This window comes from Aethina tumida, chromosome 4 (assembly GCF_024364675.1).
Source record: "Aethina tumida isolate Nest 87 chromosome 4, icAetTumi1.1, whole genome shotgun sequence".
Taxonomy (NCBI): Eukaryota; Metazoa; Arthropoda; class Insecta; order Coleoptera; family Nitidulidae; genus Aethina; species Aethina tumida.
Genome location: NC_065438.1, coordinates 26,255,884 through 26,275,954, shown reverse-complemented (window position 1 = coordinate 26,275,954; position 20,071 = coordinate 26,255,884). Strand labels below are relative to the sequence as shown.

The 20,071-nt window shown below is 28.6% G+C and overlaps 1 protein-coding gene across 1 annotated transcript in view; it reads right to left on the bottom strand.

The window, feature by feature from the left end:
* Positions 1-20,071, bottom strand: part of LOC109594012 (adenylate cyclase type 6) — a 158,063-nt gene that overhangs the window by 32,449 nt on the left and 105,543 nt on the right. Inside the window, exons 4-7 of the mRNA XM_049966368.1 lie at positions 13,006-13,206; positions 10,017-10,236; positions 9,383-9,474; positions 1,951-2,139 (exon numbers count right to left, since the gene is read on the bottom strand). Coding sequence (XP_049822325.1) covers positions 1,951-2,139; positions 9,383-9,474; positions 10,017-10,236; positions 13,006-13,206 — 702 coding nt within the window. The remainder of the gene's footprint in view (positions 1-1,950; positions 2,140-9,382; positions 9,475-10,016; positions 10,237-13,005; positions 13,207-20,071) is intronic.

Sequence of the window (20,071 nt, the reverse complement as noted above, 5' to 3'; positions counted from 1 at the left end):
GGCTGGCTCAAGACAAGTTGATGTGGTTGCTACATTTAATGTTGACCAATCCGTAGTATGCAGACTCTATCAAAGATTTGACAGGCCTAGAGAAGGTCGACCTAGAGTTACATCTGACCTGGGAGACTGATTATTAATTATAGGAGCACGGGTGGATTCAATAAGAAAGTGCACACGTCCCAGACAACACCTGATTTTGACAACTGGGCATCACTTAAGCCCAAGAACAGTTTTAAATTGGTTAAACTATGCAGGACTTCGTTGTAGGAGACCCATAATGCTATTCTATTCTATTAGCCCATAATGCTCTACTATTCATCTAGTCTGCCCATCGTGCAGCGAGATTTGATTGGTGTCAGGAAAGAGAATTGTGGCATGAGAAGTGCAATACTGTGATGTTTACAGATGAAAGCAGGTTTGAAGTATTTAGTAATAAAAGAACAGTGCTAGTCTTTAGTCCTCCGAGTCAAAGAATAAATTCACGTTACGTACAGGAAGTTCACGCATACCAAGGTGGGTCCATAATGGGATGGTATTTTTTTAGGAGGTAGAATAGAGTACTACATCTGCGACCGGATGACCAGACACAGAACTGACGGGGGTTGTCCCCCACCACTTAGAAATGCTCAAACTGAACGTCTGCCCTCACCAATCTTGTCGTCTGCTACAAGACAACTTCTACCAGACTTATGCGACACTTTGGATCAAAATCATCTGGATCACCTGATAAGAAGTACGTCACGCAGGGTACAAGCTTTAATAGGAAGAATGTATGGACAAAATCTTATTTATTTTGTAATTAAATTTTAAGTTGTCTTTGGTTTAATTTTTTATTAATGTTTATTTCTATTATTACAATTTTAATTTTTAATAAATAAATATTTATAATCTCAAATAAGTCAATATGCTTAGATTTTTTATATCAGTTTAGATTTGGAAGAATAAATAAGATTTTTCATTTTATGTTAAGATTCAGGTTATTTTTTGGACACAATAGTAAATGTATAAATATTTAAATTATTAATCAATTTAGTCTGAAAAATAAATATTTTCCATTAATTAATATTGCAGAATTAAACTTAATTACTGCATAAAGTTTTCAATGCGATATTATTGGCCATTAAATAAATATTAAATTCCATATAATTAAATATACAAATTATTCACTTAATGCAGTTAATAAATATTAGTTTAGTAATGTAAAATTTGAAATGAATTAATATTAAATTATTATAAGACTATGCTATGAATAAATTAATTTGATTTTATTCTTAAAATAATAATTTTTTATTGTTTTGATTTAAATTTCAACCTTAATTTTTTAAAATTAATTAAAACCATTATTAAGACATTTTTGTCGTTTTATGTTACTTACTAATTTAGTAGTAATTTAGTAATGAATAAACAAAATGAGAAAAACTTATATGTGTTTTTATTCAAATATAATAAAAACTTTTAGCATATTGTGTCTTAAGTAATATGGGGATTATTTCATTTAGTTGTGCTGTATAATTGCCAAACAACTAATTGAAATATGTTTTGTAGGGGTAATTACTGAAATGTGGGCGGCAAGTTAATTAAAACGTTTTAAACTAATATGCGAAAGCGAATGAAAGTGTAAATTGTATAATGGGTCCTTCTGGAAAATATCATTGAATTAAAAACCCACCTGAAAAAGACACTTTGCAGACGTAATGCTGAAAGCCGACATTCATTTATAATTTCGTTTAAAATAGATAACCAAATAGGTAAATTATCCAACCGTAAAATTCGTCCTTATCACCGTCGAAATAAAATAAGCAAAAACGAGTTATTTCCTTAAACATTTAATGGCCAATTTTTAAGAATGTAGAATAGTCTTGCAGAAGAAAGACTGTGAAAAGCAAAGCTCTGCATTTTTCACAGGCACTTCCCACTACAATAAAATTAGCCAGCTATAAAACGGTTTACCTCAGCGAACGTGGAGAACTGACCGACGTAAACGAGAAGGATAATTTGGGTGATTGCAAGGATTGTGCCGGCCAAAAGAGCGTCTTTCAGTCTTATTGGCATCAGAGCGTATGTCAGGTATGTCGCAGATAGTGCAAACGTCGTTCCAATCAGTGGCCGCTCTTGTTCTGAGAAAAACGAGATACAGATCTGAAACAAAAACAATAATATAAATGTTGTAGTTGTTGTTGTAATATTGTTGTTGTAGTGGATCATCGAAATCCCACTATCAAGTTATCAAACAATAAAGTATAATAAAAATAAATTCATAAATGAATATAAATGAATTCGATTTCGATCCATTATTAGGAAAATCGGAAATACTCTCAAGAGTCAAATAGTTATATAAAATCTTTTGATACTTTAAAATGTTTGAAAGTAACATTATTTCCTATATTTTATTCAATGCATTTTATATTTCATACATCATAGTTGCTCAAAATGTTCTTTGCTGAAATATATTTCTTCTGCGCTCAGAAAACGTTATTTACATTCCATGATAAGTGTGCTTTTTCGTTTCGACTATAAAATTTCATGTATCAAACAAGTGAATTGATATTCCTGAGTATTCTCACTATAATATTTATATTTCTATAACAAAGTGTACAAAATTGTGTAGCAATTGATACTAGTTGCAGTTTTTTATTATCAATTTTGGAATATGGGAAAAATACTGAGACAACAAAGTCTATTTTCTATGGAACTTCGTTTAAAAACCTAAATTAAACTTTGTACGGTAGAATGGACCTGATTGATGTTCTTTGAGAAAAACTAATGTCATGTTTTTTATCAATCCACATTTTGACATTTATGTTTGCTTTATAGCTGTGCTGTGTGTTCAGTTGCTTTTTATTTTTCAAAAACTAGTTTGTATCTATCAGTGTACTGAATACTGAAAACATTTTTGTTCGATTAATACCTATAATAATAATAATATATATTCAAATAACCTGAAAAAATTGTTGATAGATTTCTGAATGATATATTGCCTTAAAAAATAGTCAATCTTCAATTATCGATTTTCGTATATTAACTGAAAGAGAAAATGTATATGTAGCGAGGGACAATACCTTGTGTAAATCATTTTTTGCATATTTTTTTATTTTTTTCCCAAAACCTAACAACACAATTTTAAGCTACATAAATTTACTAAATAATATTACATCGAAATATACGTATAAACTGGAATTTATCTTATTAGTTTCACCAGAAGAATACTGATCAAATCTTAAAGGTATTAATTTCTTGATAATTTTTATTTTGTATTTAATGATAAAATAATTTAATATATTATTTATTTGTATACATTATTATTTATTTACTTATTATTTTCTAAAGTTTAATATATCTACATTAATAATAAAAAGTTTTATTTAATTTCTGAACCATGTATTGCTATAAAAAGTAATGAGAATATATTCTAGATAATAGAGTGTGATTCTGACAACAACAATCTTAACAGATGTTGCAATCCCATCCTTCAGCCCTCTGTATTCGCCTCAACCGACTTAGCTCCGACTCCTTCCTTAAAATAATAATTTGCATAATTTTATTTTTTTCTGAAAACCTAATTTTTCATCTAGAATAAATGTATTAAATAATACGTGTAAATATACTATTTGGAAAATACAGGTATTTATTTATAAAATAATATTTCATATAAATATATGAATAATTTTCAATTTACCTTTCTGGTTTTGTTAGAAAGTTATTGATCAAATTTTATATTTATATTTCTGATTTTTTCTACTAAATAATAGGGTTTAGTAAATAGAATTATTTATTTATTTATTTATAAATTAATATTTCATATAAATATACATTTTGATCTATTTGAAAGTGGGACATCCTCATAATAGTCCCATTTTACATATACAAACTTTTTCTTCAATTAGCATTTAAATACACACTTATGTACAAATTGTCACGTTAACTTAAAACTAAAACGTACTGTGTAATTTTTGATAGTAAATCTAGCTACACCATTGGATTAAGCTCCTACTGAAATGGGTATATACCATTTTTTTAATAAAGCTATCCATAAATCTGTAGAGAAATTAAAAATCACGATCTTCTTGTGAATTTATTTTTCTAATCAAGTAAACTACTGATTAAACTATCAAAAATAGAACAACTTATTTTATTTTTCAATAATATTGGAATAATCTACTAAACTAATTATATTACACTTATACTAATACACATAATACTCAAATTTGATGTTGATGGTAGATTAAATGAATCATGTGTGGAAATTACTGAAGAATAATTGACAAAGAGATTCGTGGTTAAATTTAGGGAAAAGATGACATGAAAATGTAATAAAATTTTTATGAAATTTGGCATGTATTTACTCATTTCAAGTGAAGCTTAATCCTTTGGTATAGTTAAATTTGATATACAGATATTCAGATTATCAGAAATTAACCCATTAGATTTTGATTTTGTCCCACTTTCAAATGGGCCACATTGTATGTGTATGTAGAATTTATCTTGCTAGTTTTATCTGAAAATTACAGATCAAGTCGTAAAAAAGTATTACATTAATAATTTTAATATTATATTTTAATGAAATCAGTTTTTTTAAATTGATATGACATTCGATAATTAGTGACTTATACTTTTGAATTCTATTTTTTAATTGAAAATATTTTCTTACCTCGATGTCCATTTTAATTAAAACTTTTCAAATAAACAGTTGAAGTCAAAAACTTTCTGAATTAATTAAAGTTAGTTTTTTATCATTCATCTTTCCAGTAAATTATGTATCTTTTAAAACAGTTCAACAATTTTTGTCGATTTTTGTTCCTTATTAATGAATATTAAATGAATAAACATGTTGTTAATTTAATACAATTTGCTAAAGATAACTTTAACGATATCTGATTGCACCTAAAGTAACCTAACTAGTAGTTAACTTATTTGATATTTCAATGGTGTTACAATATATATAAAGGTGTGAGCACTATTATTATTATACTAAAATACCATAGTACGTTTTCCAATTAAATTTGAATCTATTTGTTAATTTTACACAATAACATCTGGCGCCAAAGGTCCTGACTTATTTTAAGCGCCTTAGAGCGCATTTGGTAGCGATCTTGTCCCTTTTAATTTAATAGCATTCTTTACAAAAGCTGTTAATCGGATCATGTTTACTTCTTGAACCGGTGCATTTCGACTCGAAGGCATTGTTTTCCGATCCCCATTCAATATTAGCTGAATAGAATTTCAGCGTCGAAATAATTAATTCAATTTATTTAAGGAAATCGTATAAAGTGAAGCTCCAGTTTCACAGCGAACGTCAATATTAAAGCTCCAACTGTACTGACACCGATGTAGCACATGTTTAGGTCGGAGTGTGAAATCGCAGAGTAAGCACTTCGTAATTAGAAGATAGTTCGAATGGTTTATCGAGGTCAGAGATGGACAGCGTTGTGTCGTTGGCTTTACAGATTTATGTTTTCGGTGTGATGATATGGTAATGGTAATAATCCTCGGTTTGTTTAAACTCAAACATGTAGGTTGATTTCTGTTGAGTCAAAGACAACTAGATTTATATTAAGTTAATTTCAGATTCATGCCCGTTGTCAAGGGGCTATTTGCTGTTTTTTGCTGGGCCTATTTAATTAATTAGAGTTAAAGAGTGTTAAAAATGGAAGTCAACACACAAAATTTTTGGTACATTTTACAGCTTTCCTTTGATAAAAAAGGCGAAAATATAAGTCAGTCGATTCCATTTTTGATCTTGAAGATTCACCTAGCTCAGGCAGGCCCGTTCTCGAAAATGTCAATAAAATCACAAAAATAATAAGTTGACAGGCGATTTAGTAGTCGTAGCATTACCCAGGAGCTAAAGATGGAATATAAAACTAAAAACACCAAAAAACATGATGGATCGAAATTCCAAAACCCAAAGGGAATAAGAGCGACCCATTTCTTAAACTGGTGACTGGGGATTAGAACTGGGTCATGTACGACAACATTGTGTGGACAACATTGTGTGGTTTCTGTGTATTTGAACTGGAACTGGATTCTGGATTATGCTTCATAAGGTCAAACACTAAATTCAGATCTCTAATGTTAAGAACTGGATCTTTTGAAGCTATTGATGGACCAGAAACGGCGAGAATTCGCTAATAGAAGCTTTTGTGTTCAATCAGAACAACGTCAGGCCTCACACATCTATAGTGATTTGCCAGAAACTTCGGGAGTTTGGTTAGGAAGTTTTGATATATCCACAATATAGTCCGTACTTAGCACCAAGCCATTATCATCGTTTTCTTCCATTGCAAAACTTTCTTAATGATAAGAAATTGGCAAGTGAGTTTCTCGCCGATAGGCACCAAAACTTCCACGAAGCTACCTTGATCAAATGGTAGCAAAATATGGAAAATAGTGGAACATATTTTATTCAAATTGAACAATCCGTAACATGTTAAATGAAGTCTATAATGAATTTCTGTTTTCCCAACTTAATATTCTAATGATTATTTTAATTTAAATGTTTAATTCGTTTACAGAAAGTTTTGTTTTTCTCATATTTCCGTAATCTGTGGTCCAATCGTCATTAAATTTGGCATTATCCTAAAATACATACTTGCAATACACTAACGTAGATTTTGAGAGTTCTTCACCTTTTCACGTCCTATAGTATTTCAAACTATTTACAAAATTTAAAATTTTTGAAGAATGTTAAAAAGATTTCTATACAATTCCAAATCATATAGATGTGATTTTATATTCATATTGTATTGAGCACAAATTTTAAATATGCTAATATGTTATTAACCATGGGGATGAATGCTATGGAATGTACGGGCTGCTGAAGACGATATCTAGAAAAATATTCTAGAAAAAATTTACTTAATTACTAAAAGCTTTCTTTCCACCGACGGATGTTTATGTGAAACAGGTACATTAAGAGCTAAAATTATAGATCAAAAATGGAAATGGTGAGTGTAATTTAAAAATTTAATGGACGCAAATCCAATTATTAGATACTTTTTCATAACAAATTATTGAATGCGATATATTATATTGATACATACATTTTTCTTCCTGGTAATTTGACCCAAGAAGTATATCTTTGTAGAGACACAACCTTATTAGTTTCTCTTACTGAATGGAATGGGACGACTACACATATATATATATATATATATATATATATATATAGTCGGCAATAAAATGGCTCTCCGAATACTTCTGTGTTTCCCAACGTGGGGCCCACGCCGCACAGGGGGGCAATTTGATACCGTTAGGGGGGCAATTCGAAAATGGACTCGACACGAATTTAACCCTTTCACTCCGGACCATTTAAATGCAATGCAAGATTTCGGAGACAAGTTTAACGAAAAAAGCTTCGCTTGACGAAACCAAAATATCAACTGGATTGTCAAGTAAACTTCCCTGTGGCAGACGCGACGTTTTAAAATCTTTCTAAACAACACAGTTGTCGCACCTAAATGGCCCATCGCATCTTCTGTAGTGTTTCACAGCATTCATTTGGTGTTAATTTGAAGTGTCCGTCACTACTGTTGTAAAAGCTCGTTGATTTAATAAATATATCCATTGTATAATATAATTGGTAAGTATTTGATTTTATTTTAATTTATTTTAATTATACGTTTACTCTATGTCACATTAAATTAATTTTAACACATACTTTAATTTTAGTTGATCTTATATTTATTTTTTAGAGCCCATAGTAAAATGAGTGGTGCAAGAAAGAAAAAAACTCGTGAACATTCGAAGGAATATTTAAAATTTGGGTTCATACCCACTGTCCATGATGAGCAGGTTCCTTTTTGTCTTTTATGCTTATATTTCAACTAATAAACGTGTTCTAGTTATCAAATTTCTTTATTCACCGCTAAAACAGGAGAAAATCATACTATAAAAGAGAATTTAATAAAACTGTCAATATCAGCATTTCTTAAAACGGTTCTTGAAAAAGATACCAAAGATGTAAAAGCTATGCTACTCAGTAACAATACTGTTAGTAGAAGAATAGACGAAAAGAAATTGAAAAACAACTTGTTGAAAAGTTGAAAACAAGAAATTTCTCAGTGCAAATGGATGAATCAACTTTGAGAGACAGTGAGGCAGTATTGATAACTTACGTAAGATAAGTTTGCATTTTGATAAAGAATTGTTCTGTAAAAGATTAGAAAGCACCACAATCTCCAAAGATATATATATATATATATATATATATATATATATATATATATATATATATATATATATATATATAAACTAAAAAACTACTTAGATGTCAACTTTGAAAAGATTTATGGAACTGTTTGATACTCTTAGTGCATCAAATCTGAATTGAAGTATCTATTAACAATCGATGGTAAAGCATTTGTGAGTTATTTAGCCGATATCTTTGAAAAACTAAATATATTAAATAAGCAACTTTAAGGAACACATAAAACTCTTGTCGATGCAAAAGCGAAGTTTCATTATCCATATTGAGTTATGTCAGAAACATTTTAACAACAAAAACTTTGAACAGTTTCATTGGCTCCCAAAATGTGAAATAACTAATACCCCTTGTTATTATCAATAATCTGAATATTCTATCGGTTGATTTAAAAGAAAGATTTTCTGATTTAAAACAAATTGATTTTCCAACATGGATGATGCAGCCAATGTTAGTAGATTTGTCTGATATATCAAATATGCAGTATCAAGAACAACTCGCAGAATTGCAAAATGATGAGTTAGTTAAAACTTTATTTAATATAAAAGGAGCGATGGCATGGCTTTGTGAGGAAACAGAAATCAAATACCCAAATTCAACAAAATGTGCAAGAAAATTATTGCTACCGTTTTCATCTTCATATTTAACTGAATGTGGATTTAGTGCTGTAAATGATTTACTGGTAAAAAAAAAATCGGCCGGATATAACACAACGTGGAGACTTGAGACTGAAGCTAACCAAATTGGAACCTAATACAAAATTTCTGTGCAACAAGCATCATGCGCAAGGATCCCTCTAAGTTAAAATAATAAATTAATATAGAAAAATCTTTGTTAAATTTATTTGGATTTTGAATTTCAGTTTTTCATGTTTACTTACTATGTTTTGTTAACAATTTCCCAGTGATTTCTACCTAAAACCTATCATTTAAGTTTCTTAAATGAACAATTCAATTTTTTAATATTAAAAATTTTGTATGTTACATGGGGGGCATAAGAATTTTAGAAACGCTAAGGTGGGGCATGGCACAAAAAGCTTGGGAAACACTGTTTTTAAATTTGAGAACTTGTATTTTCTTCAGGAATAAGAATCTTGTCTAAATGTTGATACAAATAATAACAAATTCTTAAAAAAATACCTAAACCAAAAATAATTGTATCATAAAAATACTTGGTACTTACCTCTAAAGTTAAAAATGTGACTAGGATGAAATAGGAAATAATGATGAGGTATACTTCATTCATGGTAGGTTTGGACACAACCGTAAGCAATACTGTAAAAAACCACACCAATTAAAAAAATATATTAAACTATATTAATAATTTTATTTATTTAATAAATATTCAATTTTGATTTAAATAATGACTTCAAAATATTCATTAATTCAACCGAGCGAGTGATTTACCCCGCTTGAATTGATTATGCCTAACTTACAACATATTCAGTATTGATCCATTTATAATTGCAATTATGCCTAATGGCATATGTATTAAATATGCACTCGTTGAAGTCGCAAGTGACTTAGAATAATTGCTTTTAGTTATTAAATGCACCTCATAAGTTGCCTCGAGGACTGGTGAAATGAATTAGTCACTAGTAATTACGAACTTCAAACACAATAGACCACACGTTAATCAAACCTACAAAACCGAAGGATCAACTTTAATTACAACATCGGTTTGTTGATTTTTCACGTGGAAATGTCACGGTGTTTGAATTAAATAAACCATTTTCCAATCAGGATCGAACTGTAACCGGTTTTAAAACTCATCTGTTTTTTTGTTCAATTCAATTACGCAGTAAATTTTAACTTACCACCATAAATTGCAATGCAGCATCCCGAGGTACACATCAAGACTAGAAGTTTGTCGAGCCTGTAGGCGGGATTTTGATCTGTATCCGGTTGTTTGCCAATGACAAAATCGGCGGCGGCCAAAAACAAAAATCCAATGCAGAGCAGCAACAGCAACGTGATCAGATTCGTCATGTTGCTCTGATTCATTTTCAGGAAGTATCGCTGATACAGCATTTCCACCTGTAATAATAGGAGCGGTGAGAAAACAACCTCCGTGTGGAGTAAGTTGTTAACTAAACTCAATCTTACAGAACTGCCTCTTAATCACACACGTAAATTTTTACGACTGATAAAATGTAGAAGTTTTGTATAGTCTAGACTGGGATGTATTTTTACACGTTTCGAGTGGAATGATTAATGGGAATTTATTTGAAATAATGGCCAATTCATTTTCTTAAAAGCGTTTATGGCAGAATAGATTTATACAAGACAATAAGTCTATTAATACCTCTTGTTCCACAGACTTTAGAATAAAAGAGTTTTCTTTTGACCTCCATAATTGAGCAAAATTAAGTTTAAGTTATAAATAGATATAATACATTTTTATTACATATTGAATTGTTCTATTGTCCCTTTAAGATACTCACAGGTACGAATTTTTTTTATTTAAAAAAGAGGTTTTATCAAATCATATTCGTATTATTATTAAGATTGAGATAGAATTAAAAAGCTTATTTATCTAATGAATAATTTATATCTCCTGACCAATAAATGTAATAATATAATGTTTCATGAACTCTTAAAAATATATTTTAGAAACTTAAGGCTATTTACAGAATCAGTTTAGTACTGATTAAAATAAAATGATGTCATTAGTGTAATAGACAAAATTCCTCTTGGATAACTATTTGGTACAATAAATTAAATTGTTTATGAAATCACAATCAATATTTGATATTGTTGACATTTTACTACATCATCAGAAGAAATAAATTCATAACAAGAATATAATCTTTAATTTTAATACAGATTTTTTTAGCATGTAATTAATTTTGGCAAACTAAATTATTTGGATTTTTTTGTTTTTATAAAATTTTGAATACGAAAGTGTTACGATGTTTTAGGATTTTTATTTTTCGTTGTTATTATTAAAAATGGTAAAGAATTATTTTCAAATATACGGGGTAACATACCTGATTCATTAGAGATTCGTGTAAAGAAATATAAATTAAAATTTTTATAATATTCCAAATTAAAAATTTAGAACCTGCAATTTGAGTAGATTTTCTACGTGCATTCAATTTTGGGATATTTATTTTTATGAAAAAATTTTCATATATAAAGTAGTTAACTTCAGTATTTACTAAACTCTAGATACATTCCTGGACCTATTGCAATTTGAGTAGATTTCCTTTTTTCAAAATATATATATATATATATATATATATATATATATATATATATAGAGTAATTAACTTCATTAAATACCAGATCAATTATAATATTGCAAATTTCGTTTTTGATACATACATCTCTTATTAGGAACTAAAGCATAGGTCATTTACATAACTGATTCATTAAAATATTATATAAAAAATATCAATCAAAATTGTTTAATTGTTTTATCTGCATCGTGATTTCGAATAAACCTTCAATTGTATTGTATATTTGTAATGGAACTCTACATAAATTTCTGGACGTATTGCAATATGAGTCGATTTCCTATTTGAATTTATTTTTAACATATTTATTTATTTATTTATTTATTTATTCAAAAAAATATCATATATGGAATAATTACTTTAGTAAATGTCTATATTACCAACAATTGTAATATTGAATATTACATTTTTGGTATTGGAACCAATGTACAGGGTGATTCACATAACTGACTCATTAAAGTTTTGTATAAAAAAAATCAATCTATATTATATATTAGTTATATCTGAATCGTGATTTTGAATGAAGTTTAAATTGATTTAAAGTTTAAATTTTATATAGATTTTCTATCTGTATTTATTATTATTATTATTATTATTATTATTATTATTATTATTATTCAAAAAATATTTACATATAGTGTAGTTAACTCAACAAAATGTCTGTTTTATAAACGATTTTAATATTAAAAATTTCATTTTTTGTACTTGTACTGTGTATTTTATTAGAAACCATTAGTTGTTCCAAAATATTATACATGGTGTTTGGTATATTCGTATACTTTCTCCTACTTTCTTACTTTAGTCCACTCTTGGTTAATATGTTGGAGTGCTATTAATAGGACTTAGTAGGATATTCTTTTGTTAACGTGTGTAATATCAATGAACATTTCAATATTGCAATTGGTGGCAATACAGACATTTAAGGCAGTCACACTGTCCGAAATTTTTTTAGAAATAATTAAATAAAACCACTAGCACCACTATTAAATAAAAAAATTGTATGGTTATTCTAAGTGAAATAAGAAAGTTATTGAAATATAAAATGGGAAAGAAAATAAACCGAAATATCAAAAATCTTATTACTACTATAAATTATACGACCGTTAATTTTGAAATAAGAAATTATTGAAATTTAAAATTAGAAAAAAGAAATCAAATGCTATTTAAAATAGGAGTACTATGATAAATATATATTGGCATGATACACTTTTGTTAAACTGTATAATAAGAATGAATTTTTATACATTTTTACAACTGATGGTAATAATATGTATATTTAAACTATTCACATTGAAAAAACAATTAAATATGTCAAAAACAAAAGATAATAAGAAAAAGGATGAAAGGTGTTGAATTTTACATTAAATTAAAAAGTACGATGATATTTATTGTTTTCCCGTTGCATATAAAGTCACTGTAAAAATAGATGACATCATGTTATAGCTGCAACCAAAATCTCACTTAGCTCTCTATGCACTTCTAAAGCCATTTAGGCAAATCACCCTGTACCCGAGAAAGTAATATTCGAATTCATAATTCAAGTTGATTTAATGAAAGTGCCAGTTACCTGTTCATTCTTGAATTGGTGCGTGCTACATAGTTTCTGGACGAGCCGGAAGATTTTTCCAAAAACTCCGGTCGTCTGTTTCGGCGACGACGAAATTAACAGTTCGACCGCCTCCACCTCATGTCCTTCGACGTCGGGACTGGAATTCGGTGCTGAACCGTTCTCCCCTTTGGCCGGGGGCGTTCTTGACACGCTGCCAACCTGGAACAATGCACGAACGTCAGATTTGACCCCGGCAACGGTAACCATTAATTCTTTTAAACGTGCTAGAGACTGTCTCGCAATGGAATGCACGAATGGTCATAGTTTTACATGTATTTTTGTTAGTTCTTTCGTTTTAAGCGAAGTCGAAGACTTCGGATGCCAAGTAGGTCAAGAACTTTTATTGCTAATTTATAATTGTGAATCGATTTATTAATAATAAAAATTGTATCTACTTGAAACACGTGGTGGAACGCGATCAATAAAGAAGAAAATCTAATTAATTATTTTTTTCTAGGTTTCCTAAAGCCTCTCAAATTTAAATTTTAAAAATTGTTTTTTTGTCATATTTTTAAAAACTTTGGCCCACCTCGTTTTCTTGCCCTAATTTATACACCACTGGATATTATTTAAAACTTTTAAACTTTTCATTTTTTCTTTACAAAGGTACTCTTGATTAATTCTGATTATCACAGACGTATTTGAGATACTACACTTTAAATATTTAAAGTGATTTTCATTCAATATAAATTTAACTTGGTCTGATATGATGAAATAATTTCAAATTGTCTTTATGTTTGTATTAGTAATTGTAATAGTATAGTCTCCTAAAATAATGTACATAAATTGTGAATATGTCAACTCAGAGCAAATGTTATGAAATCGCATCAGCTAATTTTTTACATATCCTTATTATAATTTATTGAATAATCATTAATTATTTTTATTAAAATTTTAATTAATTAAATTATTCAAATTATTTACTTTTATTAAAATGTTAATGAAAATAAATTGAATATATTAAACTGGTAAATTCATTCAATTTATTTAAACTATAATAACTAATAAATAATTCACAAATAATAAAGTAATTTACGTTTTAGTTGATAATTTATTCGAGTAAACTTATGTTACATTTATTTTTGGAACTGAACTGGACATAAATATAGAAACAATAATTTTGAAACAATTTTTTATTAATTGAGTAAAGTTTAATTTAACAATAATACTTTGTATGATATCCTTTTAATTTTATAATTTCAGCACGTCTCCGAGGTATAGACACGACCAATATCCAAGCTTCTCAAATTGCTGTGAAGGGTTCTTTTAACATTGTATAATTCTTATGTCGTATTTGGTTATCAACGTGATCCCACATGTTTTCTGTAGAATTAGCATCTGAAGTCGACAATGCAAAACATTGATGGTTTGATCTTTTAACTAATTCCTCATAATTTTGGATTTGTGGTTGTGATTGTTATCGTGATGTAACACATTGCTTATCGGCATCGTTTCTACAATATGTAAAAGTATATTGTTGTTTAATATATCCCTGTACATAAACGGGTTCATGTGCTCTTATACGATGAAGGTGGCCCACGTCAGAAACAGAAAAGCATTCACATACCATAATTAAACCACCAGAAATTAATTAAACAAATATTCATGACTAAAAACCTCCCTGCACCACTGTTCTTTTATTTAATGGACTTGATTCTGAACAAACCAAAATCGGACATTCAGATATTTAATAAATAAGTTTCTCTTTAAAAATCTCTAGTTAAACAAAATCCCCATCAGTAACCTTTTTCCCATAGTCCCTATTTGAGCAAGACCCATTTCTATCAAGTTGGTTTACTTTGAGTTGTCGGTAAGGATTCCAATTATCCATTCATCGATTTTTTTTTAAGTTTTTAGAACTCATTGAATATTTTTCTTACCTACCATTTCCTCCGTTTCTCTATTTTTTTTTAATTATTACAGGAATCGACTTGCTTGATTGGAAAGGTTTTGGTAACGCCAAATTATTATTTTTCTTACAGAGCATGATACAGTTTGACTACGACCAATGAAATTTTGTCCAACGAAAAACAAAAAATTTATTAAAGAATAAAATTAAATTGCTCAGCTGCAGAATGGGCAAAGTAAAAACAGACAATAACTATTAAATAAACATTACATATAATGGACTCCAATTCATCTAGTACAGTTCATATTTTTAATATATTTTAATCAAGTGACCACTACTATATATGTATACACTACTATGTTTGTTTCTTTTTGAAAACCCAAGATCATATGTTGCATTGGAGACACAAAGGAAGCTTCAAAATCTATACATATAAATAAAATTGGAGTGTCTGTTTGTAATATTGAAATAACCGTTTTTTACTAAATGCATATGAATATAAATACGGTACATACACTAAAATAACATTTTTTACAATTTTTGTCTGTCTGTCTGTTTGTTCCGGCTAATCTCTGAAATGGCTGGACTGATTTTGACGAGACTTTTATTGGCAGGTAGCCGATGTAATAAAGAGTAACTTAGACTTACTTTTATTTTAGAAAAATTCTTTTATTTTAGAAAAATAAAGTAATGTTGCAATGTCCAAGTACTGTCCAGTACCACGCGCAGCTCACGCGCATGCCACCACTGGGCCGTCACGTCGAGCTCCTCCCACCACTTCTTCCACCAACGAATGATTGATAGTTTGATTTGATTGATATAATTCCACCGATCCTTTCTTCATATCTTATCTTATCTTAATTTAAAATATTTTGTTACATTTTTACTGCTTTCCTTTTTTACCTTTAAGTAATAATTATAAATAATTATAAATTAAGTACATTTGTGTTCAATATTCAGATTTACATTGAAATTGATAAATTATTTATATGTTATTTTATTTAGTTAGTAACGTAGATAGTTGCCTTTTTCTAATATTTAGTTATGCCCAAAAGAAAGTCAAATCTGTCTAAAAACATGAGAAAGGCCAAAAGCCAAAGATTGCGACGTGTAAATGAATCTGAACAAAGTTGTCTTACAAATTGTAGATTACGAATGCCCATGTGTAGGTCGAATGAGAGTAGTTCTGAAAGGAATGAACGATTACAATTAGATAAAACGCGTCATTCATTGTTAAGGGCTCAAGAATCTTTGGAATCTCGAGATCACCGTCTAGAAAACAATCGTATTCAACACGCTATCAGACGAAGTCGCGAGTACAGCTAGTATTAAATAAAAACTTCTATTTTTCTCCATGTCACTATTATTGTAATTTTAACCATTATCAATTTTAAATTGAATGAAAGTGATTTCATTATGGCCACGACTAAATAATATATTATTAGTTTTTCTAATAGTTAGAATTCATTTTTTTCTCCTGTATTGTATTGGAAACCTTTTTAATGTTTTTTGATGTGAAAACTTCTTTAGCCGTGTTTGGCACTGTTTGGTAGGGAAATATCTTATGGGTTCGCGTCACCGACATGCTCGTTCATCAATTGTTCAAAGTTTGTTTAGCAACCAGGAAATCATGTTGATAGTGACGCACGCGCAGTGTGCTGGGGACCATAGACACTTTTTAGATGAATGAAATCTCGTGTATTCGCGTCACCGACATGCTTATAGCAGCATATCTGTAGCCATACAGTTGACGTATGTAACGCTTTGCAATGATCGAAAAGTATTGTTGAAATTAATGATGACAATGATGCAAATAATTAAAATAATGTTAAAAATCAAGTGCATTGAAATTTAAGTAAATACAAATAAAAATTTCAAATTTTAATACTAAAAGTTCTTACTTCTATCGGCAGTTTCTATAACTGCCAATTTTAATTTTTTTTTTTTTTTGAGTTTCTTTACACAATAGAAATGCCTTATGTTTCTTATCAACACAAGACCACATGCCGCATTGGAGATTCAAAAGAAGTTTAAAAATGTTAAATAGGAACTTCTACCTTAATTCATTTGGCTATTATTATTGTAAATTTAGCCACTTTGAATTTTAAATTGAATGAATTGTGTTTTAAATGGTTTATAACTGAATAGGTGGTAAAAACTGTGATTAATCTTTTTTTAGTTACAAGAATTTACATTTCTAATACTATGAATTTCTTTGTATAATATAAAAAAAAGAAAGTTACGTTAATTTAAACATAAACGTTAAAATGCAAATTACACTTTCTGCTACCTAATATTATCAATTATTTAATAAGTAAATTTGATTATAAAAATGTTATTGTAACATAAATTACCATCTAATAATGAACAACTCTGTATACATTAATTATGATTACACGTACTTAGTGAAATATTTATATTACAAGTATTATAAATCAAAACACATTGAGTAAAATATAATCCTGTTGCTATTATTAATGAATTGTTACATGAAAACAAATAAATAATTAAACGATTTTGCCTGTGAAAATCTACTATTTAATTGAAACGTGAATATAATTTATCAGTACCAGACATGTATTAATTGCCTGCTTTCCCGACAATGTGTTTTATATCTTGATTAATAGCATTTGCATACAACACGTAGAAAACCGAGTAAATAAATAGAAGTGTATTCCATTTAGATAACACCGTAGTCTAAATAACTTGGGAGTTTTTAAAAATAAAACTCTTCGTGTTTTAAATAGAGTCATTGCGCAAAGCGCATTAAAATGCACTTGTAAAACAAGGCGAATGTCAAGAAAATGGACCATAAACCAAAAAAACTTTCGTTGTAATTTAGGTCGAATTTATTGGAGCATATTTTGGGAACGACAAACCTTGTCCGATTTATGTTCTTGTGATCTCCCTTTCAGATTAAAATTGACAGGTCTATAAATATCTTAAACGATTTGATGGGAAGAAATAAATTTTATCTTAGTCAACATGTTCATTCTTTTTTGAAAAGCCATTTTATTGTCGTGTCGTTTTTTTATTTATGAGTTGGGAAACCGTATTCGGAAACATGTGGGTGTGTGGAAGTAATAAATGCACAAAATCACAAAATGTAAAATTAATTTATATTTAAATCATAATATGTGGATATGTATTTGAATTTGTTGAATATTCATAAACACAATAAAGAGGCTCCATATAAATGCAAATAAAATTTATGCCCTTTAAGTTGGGCTTTGGGATTATCTGTTTTATGTATTTGTTTATATAGATTTCGACTCAATAAACAACCCTGTCATAAATATATTTCATGCACTGTTTATTTATAATTGGTATTGATAAATTTGTGGTTTTGATCTGAAAATAATTTTACAAGTATTAAAGTATTTTACAAGTAACAAAGTTACCTCTTGATGTTCAATATCATAAATAATGTAAACTTATAAAATATACAAAATAACTCATTTTAAACTCATTAAACTTTCTGTTCTAAAATCAATTAAAAACTTTGCACATTCTAAAATAGTCGTGTATTTTCAATTTCACTACTATCAAGTTTCGCTAAAAACAAAAACGGCGAGAACTTGGCAGACATGAAGGCTGATTGTATTCTGAGACTGGCTATTTTAAGCCATAAGGGAGCATCAATCAAATTATCAATTCTTGTTTTGATCCGTCCAATTTATTGTTCTCAAATTAAACAGCACTTAACTCTTCAGTTTTGTCTGATGCCAGCTGGGATGTTTCTAATTGAATCGCAAAAACTTAAAAGAGATTTGCATATTGCATGTTGTAAAGTCGTATGAAAACTTAATTGAATGTCACGACATTTTTTTAGAATAATTAACAGAAGCTACTGAATACGACCGTCATAAATAACTTCTCTATTTATTGTAAAACTTCAGTGAACTGTGTTAATGGATTTATTTTTTAGGTAAATACTCTAGACATGGTTTTTACGACACCTCATAATAATTACTACGTCTTTAGTGAACTAGTTCATTAAATGGTCAATTGGACAAAATACCACTAGAAACATTAAGCACTTTTTTTGACAGACATCTGGACTAAAATGTTCTTTGTCTTTTTGGCTTGAACTTAAAATGTACATTAATCATATTACACAATCAAGCTTTTGTGTTGTAAGAGAATTTTTATTCACAAAGCTACTTTTATTGCTGCAGTTATTTATAACATCAGGTAAAAAATTTTTAGTTAGAAAGTCTTTAAAGTTTGTAGTATAAAATAATATATCAAATACAAGTAAGTACTAGCCTACGCAACGAAAAGTAGAAATCAGTGTTAAGTAAGCGTCTCCTTTTAGATTATCATCAAAACAATTTTTAACTATAAAATATACATCAAAATGTTTATATGACGAATATGAAAAAATAATTTCTATTCACTTTCTCATATTTTATAATTTTAAAGCATTAAGAACCGCAGTTCAAAAGTATTTTTTGATTCTTTTCATTTGATTGTATATTTAACTCAATTACGAACATTTTGGGCCCATAAAAATGTATATAGATAGTACCTAGTTAGGACATATACATAAGATTATTCTACTGAAACAATGACATTCTGTTTTTCATACATTTTTCCTATTCATGATGTAATTTTAATTTGCATACAATAATTACTGGTATCCAATGTGGATTTACCAAATTCTTTTGTTTTTTTTTCATTTAAATTATTATCTCAATAAGCGAGGAACTTTACAAAGGATCAATCTGGCTATTAAGAAAGAAACTCGAAGTTTATGAATGCTACTAATACGGCTTTTAACGAAATAAGTAGAGATATTATATATCTTTTCCATATCGAGATAACAAAAAACTATGATGTTTTTTAGAAACTGTCTGTCTAAAACATTAAGGAAGGTTTGTGTCAAATAAAAAAACTGATGTAGAAGGAATTTATATAGAAATTAAATAAAAATAGAAATAACTAGAAAGAAATTATTACTTTTAAAACTTGTTATATGTTATGTTATAGGCGTCAATATCTCTTAGTAACGCATTAACTCCACCCTCATCTAGGTCACTTTTCTTCAAATTTAGGAGTTTACAATGATGAATAATTCTGCTAAAATTTAATTACTATGGAAATAATGTACTTGAATTATTGAAAAGTGGGCATCTTAGATGATTATTGTTGGACAGTAATATAGAAAATGAT